The sequence below is a fragment of the Balaenoptera borealis genome, assembly GCF_965194805.1.
Source record: "Balaenoptera borealis genome assembly, chromosome: 14".
NCBI classification, from domain to species: Eukaryota; Metazoa; Chordata; class Mammalia; order Artiodactyla; family Balaenopteridae; genus Balaenoptera; species Balaenoptera borealis.
The window spans coordinates 65,204,013-65,217,632 of NC_138875.1; the positions used below are offsets into that span (position 1 = coordinate 65,204,013).

At 56.5% G+C, this 13,620-nt stretch overlaps 1 protein-coding gene across 3 annotated transcripts; it reads left to right on the forward strand.

Moving 5' to 3' along the window:
* Nucleotides 1-659: 659 nt before the first annotated feature.
* On the forward strand, nucleotides 660-13,471 carry LOC309610735 (uncharacterized protein). Of its 3 annotated transcripts, none has more exons than XM_082353938.1 (7): nucleotides 660-1,279; nucleotides 2,848-5,168; nucleotides 5,332-5,455; nucleotides 6,831-7,030; nucleotides 7,575-7,645; nucleotides 7,917-8,021; nucleotides 12,096-13,471. In XM_082353938.1, the coding sequence occupies exons 2-7, from the start codon at nucleotides 4,947-4,949 to the stop codon at nucleotides 12,268-12,270; spliced, it is 897 nt and encodes a 298-aa protein (XP_082210064.1). In that variant the 5' UTR covers nucleotides 660-1,279; nucleotides 2,848-4,946; the 3' UTR covers nucleotides 12,271-13,471. The 3 variants fall into 3 exon arrangements, with proteins under 3 accessions (XP_082210064.1, XP_082210066.1, XP_082210065.1); XM_082353940.1 differs by having other exon boundaries at nucleotides 661-1,279; nucleotides 2,848-5,111; XM_082353939.1 differs by lacking the exon at nucleotides 660-1,279 and having other exon boundaries at nucleotides 4,682-4,711; nucleotides 4,920-5,168.
* Nucleotides 13,472-13,620: the final 149 nt, after the last annotated feature.

Consider the following 13,620-nt stretch of genomic DNA (forward strand, 5'->3'; position numbering starts at 1 on the left):
ATTAAGAGCAGACTCCGACAGTACACAGCATGTAAGAATCCTTGGGAAATCAAGGCCAAAGCTGTGGGAGCAGGTGAGAGGGCTGCAGGCAGAATGCAGTACAAGACCAAAAATTAAAACCGCAGCAGCAGCCGAGCTCTCATTTATTGAAAACTAAGTGCCAGGCACTGGGCCAACGATTTACAGAGCATCTCATTTGCTCCTGGCAACAACCCTATGAAGCATAGCACATTCAATTGTCATCTTAATTTTGCAGAGGAGGCAACCGAGGTTGCTAAAGATTCAAACCCAGCTCTGCCTGCCTCCAAAACATTTGCTCTCAGCCACTGGACTGAGAGAATAAAAGAGGAGGGGGCCCAGATGCACAGTAGCCTAAGCACCACCCGCTCCGACACACACTGCAGCTCTATGAGGGCCAGGCGGGCGGTGTACATCCTTCCGGGTCATCAGCCCTGCGGAAGCATTTAATGAATGCTTATCCTCAGTCACGCAGGGACCCAAGCGACGCCCCCTTCCCCCTGCCTCCCACAGATCCACAAGCCTCCAGGGGCTCCAAGACCGGGTCCCGCAGCCCAGGCCCACCCTTGGGCTTCAGACAAATCTCATTTGGGTCAAGTCGGGCGATGCGGTGGGGTTGGGTGGGGAGGTGGCTACCCCAGCCAGGAAGCCCACCGCAGCCGAACATGCCATCCGAGAGGCACAGGGAGCAATTTCAGTTTGCAAAACGGGGCAGCCTGTGGCCCGGCTGGTGCAGGCTTGACCGCGGGTCCGGACATTTTCCTCCGGTCGTAGCCCCCTCCCCAGAGGGCTTGGCCGCGCGGCCGGCGCCCCCCACTGGGCTTCCAAGAGCGCACGCCCGCGCGGCGAGAAAACTCACCGAGACTAGAGCTGCGAAAAGGCGGGCAAAGTTCCCTTTGATAAGTTATGAATGGGGAGAAAGTGTTTGTAGAACTCATTGTTAAAACCGCGGAGCCTCAGCCTCTGCCCGCTCCGGGCCAATCCGGGCCCGCAGGCTATTTTGAAATCTCTCCGGCCTCAGCCAATGGGCGTGCAGAAGGCGAAGCCCCCGCCGGTGCCGGCCAATGAGCGCGGCGCTATGCTAAGGAGCCGGGGGCTGGGCCGCCGCCTGTCAGCGAGTTAAAGATGGAGCCGGCGGCGGGAGGGCGCCACGAGGTGCGGGGTGGTCCTGGGGGGCAGCGCGGGCTGACGGCCGCCGGGACCTCTCCCCGCAACCTCCCGAGTCCTGGCCCGGCCCGGGGCGGGAAGGGCGTCCCGCCGCGTGAGTAGCTGGGTCTGAGGTGGGGGCGCGGGAAGGGCGGCCCTACCCGGCGGGCGGTGTGGAGGGGCGCAGCCCAGACCCCGGGCGCCCCCTCCGGGCAGGGGACCCCAGAGGGGCGGGAAGCTCCCCATTCCTCTTCTCCGCTCTGGGCTGCCGGGCAGGGAATCTGTTGGGACAGAATGCGGAGCCCAACTTGGGGGCTAGGAGCCAGGGGCCAAGGATGGGGGCCTGAGCCGGCAGGGGCGCGTCGGCCCGGAGTGGGACCACCCTTCTTCTCCCGGAGCCTCAGGCCGCGGGAGGGCGCAGGGTCGTCGGGCTATATCCACTCCCGCCGCAGGCGCGAGTGGGTTTCGGACCGCGGTGGAGCGCGGGCCCCTTTCCTTTGTGTGTGCGCCCTTTCCCGGGCGCGCTCCCGCTCAGGGTGTGGAGCTGCCCCTCAGTCTGGGGTCGCAACCCCACGGCAATCTGGAGGGTGCTGGGGAGGGTCCGGCCCCTCTGGGGTCTTGAGGACTCCGAGGACCGCAGCCCCGCTGAAATCCCCTCCCCGCCCTGCTGTCTAGGAATGGGCCCCTAGCCCCACCCACCCACGGTTGAGCTTCCCGCTCTGCGTGTATTGGGGGTGGTGGGGCTCCCTCCTGCTGGCCGCAGGTGCTCTGACGAGGTTGCACTACTGTGCTTTGAGGAGCAGTGCAATGATATTGTCAAAGCATCTGGGACCAGCCTTGGGGACCCCTTCCCCGACACTGCCACTTTCCCTCCCCAGGCCTGGCCCCTGGACCTGCAGGCCCTCCCCTCCCCCTTGCCCAGCTCCGGTCCCTTCTCCATGGAAACTTGAGATCCTGGCCAGGCCTGGGCCTCTGGGGTCAGAGGGCACCCTTTCCTCAGGCAGAGGCCCTGCCCCAGGCCCCAGTGGGCCTGCATTCCAGGTTTCAGATCCCCACCTACCACTGGGAGAGGCACTGGCAGGCCTGCCTGACACTCTTTCCCTGTTGCACTACTGTGGGCCACTGGGAAGCAGTGCAATGATGAAAGGGCATCAGTCAGGCCCAGCCCACCACCCACAGTGCCTGGGGGGTGGGGGGGAGTCTTGCTGCCTCACTCCACTAACCAGCAGTAAGGCGCAGGTGCAGAGCTGGTCTGGACTCTCCATCGGAGGATCAGGTGAGGGCAGAGCTGGGGGCTCCTCCGCCAACCTGTCCATCTGGGTCATGGCTGGACGGGGGGAAGGGGCAGAGGCCTCAGAAAAGCTATGGTTTGAAGAGGATCTTTACAATCAGCTCCCAGGTAAGCCGGAGGGCTCGAGGTTTGGTCAGGGCCCTGTGGAGGAAGAGGCCCATTGCTTTGCACAGAGGGTCTGCCCGGGCCTGGCTCAGAGCCAGCTCAACAACCTTGACTACGTGGAGGTGCCCTGGGCCCAGCCCTCCTGGAAGGCCTGGGGAGGGCCAAGCTCTGGAGAGAATGTTCTCCTGGGTTCTCAGCAGGAGCAGCACTAGCTGGGCGGACAGTGGACTCGGGATACAAAGCCTGCAGCTCACGCCCTCCAACCATGCCCACTTGTTCTCTTACAGGGACATGTGCTGCCCTGAGCCTGCAGGAGAGACTGTGAGGTGCCTGGCATGCCCACCCTCACAGCTGGAATCGGGGGGAGTGGAGCCCAACTGCCAAGAAGCCTGGCCCCAGGCGTGCTTGCAGGGTCACCTCCAGCATCAGGACCAGACACAAAAGATTTTGATGTGCCCAGTGACAGCCACTCAAGCCTGTCTCCTTGAGAGGAGGCCCAGGTCTCGGATGGGCATTTGGGAGTACCCCTCACCAATGGTTGAGCACAGAGGGACCCTGGCTTCACCCCCTCCCTGGGCGTAGAAGCCCTGGCATCCCGGGGAGGATGAGGGGAAATGACACATGCTCCTCTGTCTCCTAGGCCTGACCCCTTGGGGTTCCTCCATCCCAAGGTCACCTGACTTAGGCCCATGGCTGGAGGTGGCCACCTCTTGCTCTCGTGCAGATTCTGTACCCATTGGCCAAAGACCCCCATGCAGCTGTCTCCTGCCCTTGCTGGGAGAGGCTTGTGAACTCAGGGCTCTGCTCAAATGTCCCCTCCTATGGGAAGCCTTCCCTGGGCTCCAAGACATCCAATGTTCCTCCACCAGAGCATGTTAGATCACATTTTTCTCCCTGTGGCTGAAACCCTCTTTAAACGGGGAGCCCCTGAAGGCAGGGAGCATGTAGTTTTTTCTTTCTTGGCAGTGCCTGGCACAATACACTTTAAAAATCCAAATAAACAAAAAAAGTGTAAAGTATTATAAGCATAACATGATGGGGGTGTTAATCAGGGGTCTGCCTGACCTCCCAGAGGATGCTTGTCCTGTTTTTAAAAAGGTACCTACTATGTATTTTAAAGTCAAATCTGATTTTGTAAGTCATATGGGCCCCGCCTCACATCGGGGGCCACCTGCCCGGGGCAGGTGGCAGAATGGTGGCAGAGATTTGGATGCAGGTGTTTCTGAGTCTGCCTGCACCTGTAGGCGAGATGCACAGGCCAGACCTTCTCCCTCCTTGGTTGTGTCCATCTTGATCTGTGACATCAAAGCAAGAGGAAGTGAATGCCACCTCCTGTGTTGGGGAGAGCTGGGGCTGGCCGTTTGGTGGTAGGAGGTGAAAAAATCTCAGGTGCACTCCATGGGTCACAGGGCTGATGGAGGTGGGGGAGGGTTAGGAGGGGACCTGAACTAAGCAGTCCAGGGTGCACCCCCTCATCAGCGGCTGGGGTGGATGGTGGGATCGGCCACTGACCAAGTAGGAGAGGGAAAAGAGAAGCAGATTTCCGGGTGGGAGGGAAGAAGCTGCGTGCCAATCCGGATGTGCTGAGCGGGAGATGCCCAGGAAACGTCCCCCGGGGACACTTAGATGTGGGTCTGTAAGTCAAGGGACTTGGGGTTAGTTAAGTCAGTTCTGGGTTGGGACTAAGAAGTGGGTAAGATGTCCAAGAAGGTATGGTGAAGACAGGACCCTCATGAGGAGAGGAGACAGGACAGAAGCGGGAGAGGAAGTCAGAAGAGCGTGAAAAGTCCGGGGCTAGAGGAGTTGCGGGCAGAAAGAACTCCTGGGGCCTTGTCTACAGACGGTGAGGAGGAGGGGAGCAGCCAGGATGGGAGGTACTGGAGTCCGGCCGGGGGCGGGCTGAGGGCCTTAAAGAAGTGAGAATTGGCGTGGCCACGGGCGGGACCCCGGGGTATGGGCCTCCGCGAGGTGTAGCTGTGTCCCGCCGTCCACCCCGTCGAAGCGTGAGGGCGCATGCGCAGAGCGGCGGGCATTGTCACGTGTGGCCGTCTCGCGCGGATTGGCCCGCGGTCTCCTGAGACTGGCCGGGGCTGTCCGTGGGGCGGCGCGCGCGGAGGGAGCCTGTGTCGGCGCGGCGGGAGGGGGACAGCGGTGCGTCCCCGGGCCTGGCCCTCTGGGGCCGACCCCTCCTCTCCCTGACCTGGGCGGGTGGGGTGGGCGCGCCCGGACCCCGGTGGCCCCGCCTGGATGGTGACCCGAGCTCTGGCCCTCGGGGGTCTCCCTCCTCCCCTCCTGGGGCGGGTGGAGTGGACGCGTCCGGACCCCCGGGGTCCCGCCCCGACGGCCGCTCCGCCCCCAGGCAGCCGGGCAGCCGAAGCCCTCGAGAATGGAGGTTCTGGACGAGTTCGACAGCGAGTTCCCCCAGAGTGTGACCTTCTGCCAGCTCATCTCCGAGGAGGACTTCGAGAGGCAGGCGGCGACCTACACTGAGCGCGCGCTGCGCCTCCTCTTCCGCAGCCTCGACCGCAACCCGGCTCTGGCCGAGAGGGTGGTGCGCAAGGGCAAGCAGGCGGAGTGCGAGCGGCGCGGGCTCCTGTCCTTTCTCTGGGTGCGGGCCCGGGAGGGCGGGGCTCCGGGGTTCCGAGGTGGGGGCGGGGGCGCCGGTGTCCGCCCTGCTTGAGCTGCTGGGAGGGGTCTTTAAGGAGGTGGCCCCGGCCAGGCGGCTCACGCGTCCCGCTTCCTCCTCCCTGCCTCTCCCGCTGTCGTCGCAGGCCAAGGTCTTGTGTGCCGTCCAGGGGGAGCTGAACTGTTGCAACAGCATGGGCGCCCTGGAGATGCACCAGCGCCTGGAGCAGCTCAAGAGGCGCATCCACCGCGTGTACTTCTACTCCCAGCGTGAGGCTCCATTCGCGCTGGGCTTGAGCGGCCTGGCTGACCTGACTCACACCTCCCCAGTGGTCCACAGAAGGCTATCTACGCTTGGTCTGTCAATCAGGACCCGGCGAGGCCCGCACACTGTTTGGGTGGGAGGCAAATTCGTGTACACCCCGGGCCCCGCGAGAGTGGAATGAGAGGCGGCCTCATTAGTGGCCACACAGGGTGGCAGGTGGGGATTCTGGCCTGTCTTTTGAAGTTCCTTTTGACGCGGGATACCCTCAGCTTTCCCCGATGCTATGGACTAAAGAACTGTGTTGTCCTTTGGGGGACCCACTTGATGGGTTTGTATCTGTTGTCTGGGTCCGCTGATGTGTTTGCTCTTCCTCCTCTGCCAGTTTCTTGGATGGTCGTTCTAAAGCCTTGATGAGGTTTGGATTTGGTCCTTGGGAGTGTCTGTGTTCAGGGGTGGATGGTGGTGTTGGGCTTCTTTGTCTCGCCTCACATCGGGGGGCCCAGCTCACCTGGGGGAGGGGTCCCACGGCACCATTTCATCAAACAGCTGGACCCACAGCATGTGTAGCTCTTACCGCGGCCTCCCAAGATGTTGGTGTGGTGTTATTTATCCCTGTTTTACAGAAGAGGAAATGGAGGCCCGGGGAGGTTGTCCGGCATGTGTAGGCCACGCAGGTGTGGTGGAGCTGGACTGAGACTCAGGGCAGGCTTTCAGCCTCCAGCCAGTGCTCCCTGGCAGTGCTTATCTCACTCTAGGTGAGCCGTCTGAGGGGCTGCAGGAGGGGCTTGTTAACTCCTACTTTGCTGGTGGGACCTAGCTTTGAACAGTAGAAAGACCCAGACTCATCAGAACAGGAAGGAGGAGGTGCAGGCCCTAGGTTCCTCCCCGAGCCCACCCCTGCAAGACTTCCTCCCTGTGCACCCTTTGCGCACCCCCAGGATGACCCGGGGCTGCGTGTAGTCGGTGGGCTCACTCTCTGGGGACTGGACACCCCACTGTGGTGCTGGCAGACTCCGGGGCTTTGTGCCATGCCTGGGAGGGTGGGTGGCAGGCCAACCTGCTCGGGCCAAGCCCAGCCCTCCTTGGTGGTGACACTCCATCACTTCCTGTGAGATTCTGCCCTGGAAGGCAGACAGCCCGGCGTGGCTCCTGCCTGGGCCTTGTATAGTTCGAGCTTCTCGCTCCGCTCGTGAGATAGAGACAAAAGTACTGTTTCCCTGTGGGGCGGTTTTGGGGCCAGTGAGGTGGCGCATGTTCGTGCCCATCAGTAGTGGTGCCCTTTGTGGGCCTGCCTCCCTCCTTGTTGGAGGGCCTGTGTTTGGCGCCCCCCTAACCTGTTCGGGCCTTGGGGTAGGTACTCACCGACACCTTCTGTCCCAGATGCCAAGAAGAAGAGAAGCAAGCCAAAACCGAAGAAACCAGAACCCATCCTCTTACGGGACCGGTCGACCTCCCCGTGCCTGCCACCAACCCTGCTGCCACCGCCTGCCACCACCATGGCCTCCATGGTGGCCCCATCAACCCCTGTCTATACTCTTCCCAGGGTCTTTGGCCCCTTCCCTCCGCTGCCCAGCACGTCGGTCAGTGGCCCTGGGAGGGGCAGCCTCTAACCCCCCACTCAGAAGCACCCCAGTGATGCCCGGGCCCACAGCAGTGGTTCCCAGAACTTTCTCTGCAGGCAGCAGTAGATAGATGAAAGGGGGCGGCTCTGCTCACAGAGTCGGGCTGGGGGAGGCACAGGGCTCCGCCTGCCTGGCCTCCGGTGCACTTGGCGCCATCCCGGGGCTCCCAGGGGATGCCTGAAGCCTGCCTCTCCCCGTGGGTGTCATTCTCCAGGCTGCCCTCTAAGTGCCTCTGCAGTGCCCTTCCGACTCGCCTACCCTTCCTTACTCCCGCTTATCCGTCACCTGTCCCCCAGGCGGGGCTGGGATCTCCTCTGTTAGCTCCCAGCCCCCATGCTGGGCCCCATCCCCCTAACACCAAGCTCCAGGTGGCACCGAGGATGAGCCTGATGTGTTTGCTGATTGACTGGAAGGCACATTGTTCTCATAGTTCTTGGAGAACGTGTTTCTCTTCACGATGAGGATCCCACCCTTGTCCTAAAGTTTCTTTTGTTTGCTGCAGATGGAGCAATTGGAAGTTTCGAGGTCTGAAGCAAAATTGAACTGGACTGGCCTGTCATCGAACCCGAAGAGGTGGGAGGATTTATCCCGGGCCCGAGGCAAATGAGACGGGAGGGTTTGGGGGAGCCTGCTGTGTGCCAGCTGGGCTGTGATTCCCTCCCCTCTCGTAGTGGATCCATCCCGCAATCCTGAGTGGTCCTTCCCCTCCTGGTCCCGGGGAGGAGTCAGGGCTCAGAGGTCTGCCTGTGTACGGAGCTCCCGTGCCCCCCGAGGCTGGGGAGGCACCCCCCGCCCCGGAGGAGCCCAGAGCTGAGTGTGTCCCCTGCCCCGCCCCGTCTTGCAGCCGCGTAGTCGATCTGACCCCCTTGGTCCTCAATCCTGGAGGCTTCCAGTTCTCGTACTTGGCCAGGAACAATGCGCACAATCTCCACTGCCCTGGCTTCCCCTGGTAAGTGTGCCCCCGAACCATCTGGCCTCTGAGCAGCATGCATGAGGGCTGGAAGGATATTCAGTGTGATGGTTGCTCCCACTTCCAGGAGGGACCCTAATGTCATCAGGGGTGCTGGAAAGTTGCTCCCCCTTCCTAGTGTTTGTGATGGTGGGAAACCAGAAACAGACAGCCCAGAGGCCAACAGAAGGGAACGATTCAATCAGCTGTGGGCAGCCCCGTGCTTTATCTACATGCATGTTTTGCAAAGCAGGGATTTACTGAATATGGGTTTTTTATTACCGTTTTTGTCAAGTATTTCCCACGTCATTGAGTGTTTAGATTGGCTGCTTCATTGCATCAGATGACTTTTTTTTTTTAAACAGCTTTATTGAGGTATTATACACATGGTATAATTCACCCATTTAACATATACAATTCCTGGGACTTCCCTGGCAGTCCAGTGGTTAGGACTCCGTGCTTCCACTGCAGGGGGCCCAGGTTCCATCCCTGATTGGGGAACTAAGATCCCACAAGCTGCACGGTGTGGCTAAAAAAGATTAAATAAATAAATAAATAAACACACAATTCTATGGTCTTTGGTATATTCACAGTTATGAATGCATCACCACAATTAATTTTAGCACACTTTCCTCACCCCAGAAACCCATAGCCCTCACTCTTCCACTCTCCCCTCTTCAGCACTTTCTGTCTCTATAGGTTTGCTTGTTCTGGACGTTTGCTATAAATGGTATCATAAGATATGTGGTCTTTGTATGTGGCTCCTTTCAGTTGGTTAATGTTTTTGCGGTTCATCCATGTTGTAGCAGCACTCATTCTTTTTAAAATTTTCAAATATATTTTATGTTTTAGAGTAGTTTAGGGTTTACAGTAAAACTGAGCTGAAAGTACAGAGAGTTCCATATCCCTCTGCCCTCCCCCCACAGCCTCCCCCACGATCAACATCCGCCAGAGAGTGGGACCTTTAATACAAACTATGACCTACATTGACGTGTCATTATGCAAAGTCCGTGGTTCACATTAGGGTCACTCCTGGTGACGTGCATCTTATGGTTTTGGACAAATGTATAATGACACGTGTCCACTATTACAGTGTTGTACGGAATAGTTTCCCTGCCCTGAAAGTCCTCTGTGCTCTGCCTTTTCGGCCCTGCCTCTCCCTCAGCCCTAGGCAACCACTAACCTACTTTCTGTCGCTATAGGTTTGTCAGTTCTGGACATTTTATATAAATGAAACCATACCATAAATTGGTCTTTTGTGACTGGCTTTTCTCAGTTAGCATAACATTTGCAAAGTTCACCCATGTTGTAGCATGTATCAGTACTGCATTTCTTCTTCTTTTTAATTTCTTCTTTCTTTTCTAATTTAATTAATTTATTTTTGGCTGCGTTGGGTATTCGTTGCTGCACACGGGCTTTCTCTAGTTGTGGTGAGCTACTCTTCGTTGTGGTGCATGTCCTCATTGTGGTGGCTTCTCTTGTTGCAGAGCACAGGCTCTAGGCACGCAGGCTCAGTAGTTGTGGTTCGCAGGCTCTAGAGTGCAGGCTCAGTAGTTTTGGTGCATGGGCTTAGTTGCTCCGCGGCATGTGGGATCTTCCCGGACCAGGGATCGAACCCGTGTCCCCTGCATTGGCAGGCGGATTCTTAACCACTGTGCCACCAGGGAAGTCCTCGATGGTCTCCTTTTAAGCACAAAAATTAAGGCTTAGTCCTGTCGAAAGGCAATCTGTCAAAACATATCAGGAGCCATGCCAGTTCTCAAATTCTTCAGTCTAGTATTTTTCATCCTGGAACCTGGCCCCAAGGAGAGGATTGAGGGAAAGAAAAAACGATTGTGTATAAAAATGTTTATGGCAGCGTCAGTTAGAAAGAGCGAGACTGGAAACAGCTCAAATGTGCATTCACATCATTATGGAATACTATGCAGAAATTAAAATATTCAGCGTGATTACACACGAACGTGTAGACCCATGAATTGTGTCTAAGTGGAAGCAAGAGGCTCTCAGGTAGAAGGAGGCGGAGTGAAGAGGTGTGAAGGTGACTAACTGCCTTCAGTGACAGAGCAGGGGGTGGCCAGTGATGAGGTGACAAAGCCAAGCTTAGCAGTAAAGCATTGAGCACCGTCAGGGCCTCGAGAACAGCAGGGCCACAGTGGGGCCAGGTCACCACAGGTCTTTGGTATATTCACAGTTATGAACGCATCACCACAATTAATTTTAGCACACTTTCCTCACCCCAGAAAGATCTGTCGAGAGATCTTCTGGCTTTTTCTAGGCATGGTTTAATAAAGTTATGATTCAATCAGACAATGCCAATTTAAAATCTTGCCTTTGGCACTTAACATTAAAGCCCTGGGGAGCTGTCCACTTCTTGACAGCCTTTTGAGTACCAGCTTCCTTGGCCATGTGACAGACGTCCAGCATGTGCGGTACCCTCACTCAGCTTGTGTGTGTGCGTGCGTGTGTGTCTATGTATGTGGTGGGTGGGCATAAATATGTTATCTCCCACTTCCAGGAAGAAAACGGGTGAAGGTCAGCATGCCCTTCTTGCACCTGTTGCTTCTGGGGGTTTTGTTTGTTTGGTTTTGGTTTCTTGTTTGTTTGTTTGTTTTGGCCCTGCTGCACAGCATGTGGGATCTTAGTTCCCTGACCAGGGATTGAGCCTGGGCCCTTGGCAGTGAGATGCGGAGTCCTAACCACTGGACCGCCAGGGAATTCCCTGGCATCACTATCTTTATGTGCTAAGCTGTCCCTGAATCTCAGATGAATTTCCAGAAGTGAAATTACAAGGGAAAGGGTAGGAACAGTTTTCAAAAGCACTACCATTTTTCAGATGCTAAAACAGGATCTAGTTACTGTAGACAGTTTGAAAACTACCCAAAAAAGACCAATCACTCTCACTCCCAAGGTCAGAAATAACCACTGTTGGCACATATCCCTGTTTCACTGTAGGTGTTCCCCATGGACACGAGTGTATGTGCACAGGTAGTAGTTTGTTACGTAATCAGGAGCGTCCTGTGAGCAGCTTTGCAGCCAGTTCTGGAACATGTTGCTTCCCTGTCATTAAAAATACCTAGAAATTTGGGCTTCCCTGGTGGCGCAATGGTTGAGAATCTGGCTGCCAATGCAGGGGACACGGGTTCGAGCCCTGGTCTGGGAAGATCCCACATGCTGTGGAGCAACTAAGCCCGTGCGCCACAACTACTGAGCCTGCGCGTCTCTGAAGCCTGTGCTCCGCAACAAGAGAGGCCGCGATAGTGAGAGGCCCGCGCACCGCGATGAGGAGTGGCCCCCGCTTGCTGCAACTGGAGGAAGCCCTCGCACAGAAATGAGGACCCAACACAGCCAAAAAATAAATAAATTAATAAATTAATTCTTAACCAATATTTAAAAAAAAAAAAACCTAGAAATTCACCAGTAATCATAGATGCAGAATACCCACCCCACTGTGTGGATGGAGCATCATTTACTCAACTACCCTTGCTTGTTGAAATATTTCATTAATGGGGACAATTTTTAGCCTCCTGTTATGTATTGCTTTCTAAGTGAGCTGTGCTGTCTTGGCACTATCCCCCAAAATGGGTTATTTTAAATTGTTTTCTAAAAGTTTACAAAAGCACAACATACTCTATGGAAAAAAGGTCACAATATAGAAATGAATACATGAAGTATGAGTCCGAATACATTGGTTAATTTTTAAAATCAAATCAGGATCATACTGCACGTACTTCTCAGCAACTTGTTCTTTCCATTACTGTACCATTGGGGTGTCTTTACTTGCTGGGATGTACAGACCAACTTCGTTCCTTAAACAGCTGCGGAATAGTCCACTGCATGCCTGTACCATGGTTGTTTTAGCTGTTCCCTGATGGATGTTTGGATTGTCTCCAGGTTTACACAATCACAAACATTGCTGCAATGAACAGCCTTGAGCAAACATCCATGGGAGGGATTTCCAGCAGCAGGAATGTATCGAGAGCCATCCCACAGCCTGGGTTTTGTCGTGTGTTCCTCTGATGGCCCTGTGTGCCGTGTCCCCCTCATGGACCCATGTCTTGCGTGTCTCCTGAACAGGACCTCAGCCTGTAGTGGTTCTGCCAGCACCGAGGAGATGCTATCCCCATCTGTGAAGGCCTCCATCTTCACCCCGCCTGTCCTGCTCAAGTTCCAGCCTGTGCCCAGACCAAAAGATGACTCAGAGAATGACCCTGGCAGCGCAGAGTCCACGCCCCACCAGAGGGACCCATAACCTCTTCTGTACAGACCACGGCAGGAGAATGAATAAAGTTCCCCTGGTGGTGCCTTCCTCGTGCCACGCCCCCCAGGGGCTGTGCAGTCCCACAGGCTCTCTGCAGCCCCAAGAGGTGGTCAGGGTAGCGCAAGCCTGAGGCTTTTTGGCCTGAGACTGCACACAGTAGGTGGTCAGGTCAGTGAAGTCCCCTCACTTGCACCTAACCTGGGAACTCAGTCCTGTGTACTTTGAAAGAGTGATGAGTGTGGGGAGTGTGCTGCCCCTCCCTGCAGTGACTCTGTGGCCCCCACTTGACCCCACTGAGTTGCAAGACTACCAGTTTTTGCTACACCTGGCTCCTAAACACAAGGCTTATCTGGGTGCAACTTTAGAAACAGTGCTCTGTTCCCTCCTGGGAGGAACATGAGCTGGCGTGTCAGTTTCCAATTTGGCACCTCCCTAAAGAGTTTCAAAGACAGGTGACTCTGATTACCTTGCATGCTGACCTTAGAATCAAACCTGCATGTGAGACATGAGTCCTCACAAAGTGCCCAATGATGCTGGCCATTAGCAGATGTCGGTTGAGCCCTGTGGATGCCCTGCACCTTGCTTGCGACTGGAGATAATAGACCAAGCAGTTGGGGTCCTGGCCCTTAAGGAGCTTGTGTCCCATCCATGTGTGTGTGGTAAGCCAGTATATAGATAAATTAGTACAGGATTACAAATTGTGATAAGCCCTTGTGGTAGCTGAGATCGAGATGTATGGGGTGACTGGGTGGACAGTGGTACCTTGAGGAGAGTGGACACTAGGGGTAGAAGGGGGTGGAGAATTATGCTTTTACCAGACATGTTAAATTTGATTCAGTCGGTGCCCAGGTAGAGGTCAGGAGTCAGAAGTGCTGGCCATTTCGTGTTCGGAGACAAGGGATACAGGTGTTTAAAGCCATGAGCCTGGGCAAGGTCACCCAGTGCTTGAGTGTAGAGGGAGGTCCAGGGCTTGGCCGGGGCATGCACACGTGGTGGTCCAGCCGAGGGAAGGGTCGGTCAGAAGAGACCGAAGGGATCATCAGGGCTTTGGACCTTCAGGCTTCATGGCCACCGGCCCCTGGGCCGCCCAGGAGAGGGGCCTGAAGGCGGTGGGGACCAAATGGGCGGTGAGTGAGCAGACAGCGAATGTGCACGTCGCTTTGGAGGTTTCGGCCTGGCGGGGAGCGGTGATGGGGCCGAGGCTGGGGGTTCTTGGGGCTCCAGGCCTAAGACCTGAGAAACCAGGGCGGGTTTGGGCGGGGATGACGTTGAGCCGGGGCCGGCTGGGCAAGGCGGTCCAGCTAGAGGCCCCCGGGAAGACGGGGTTTCGAGGCGGAGGCA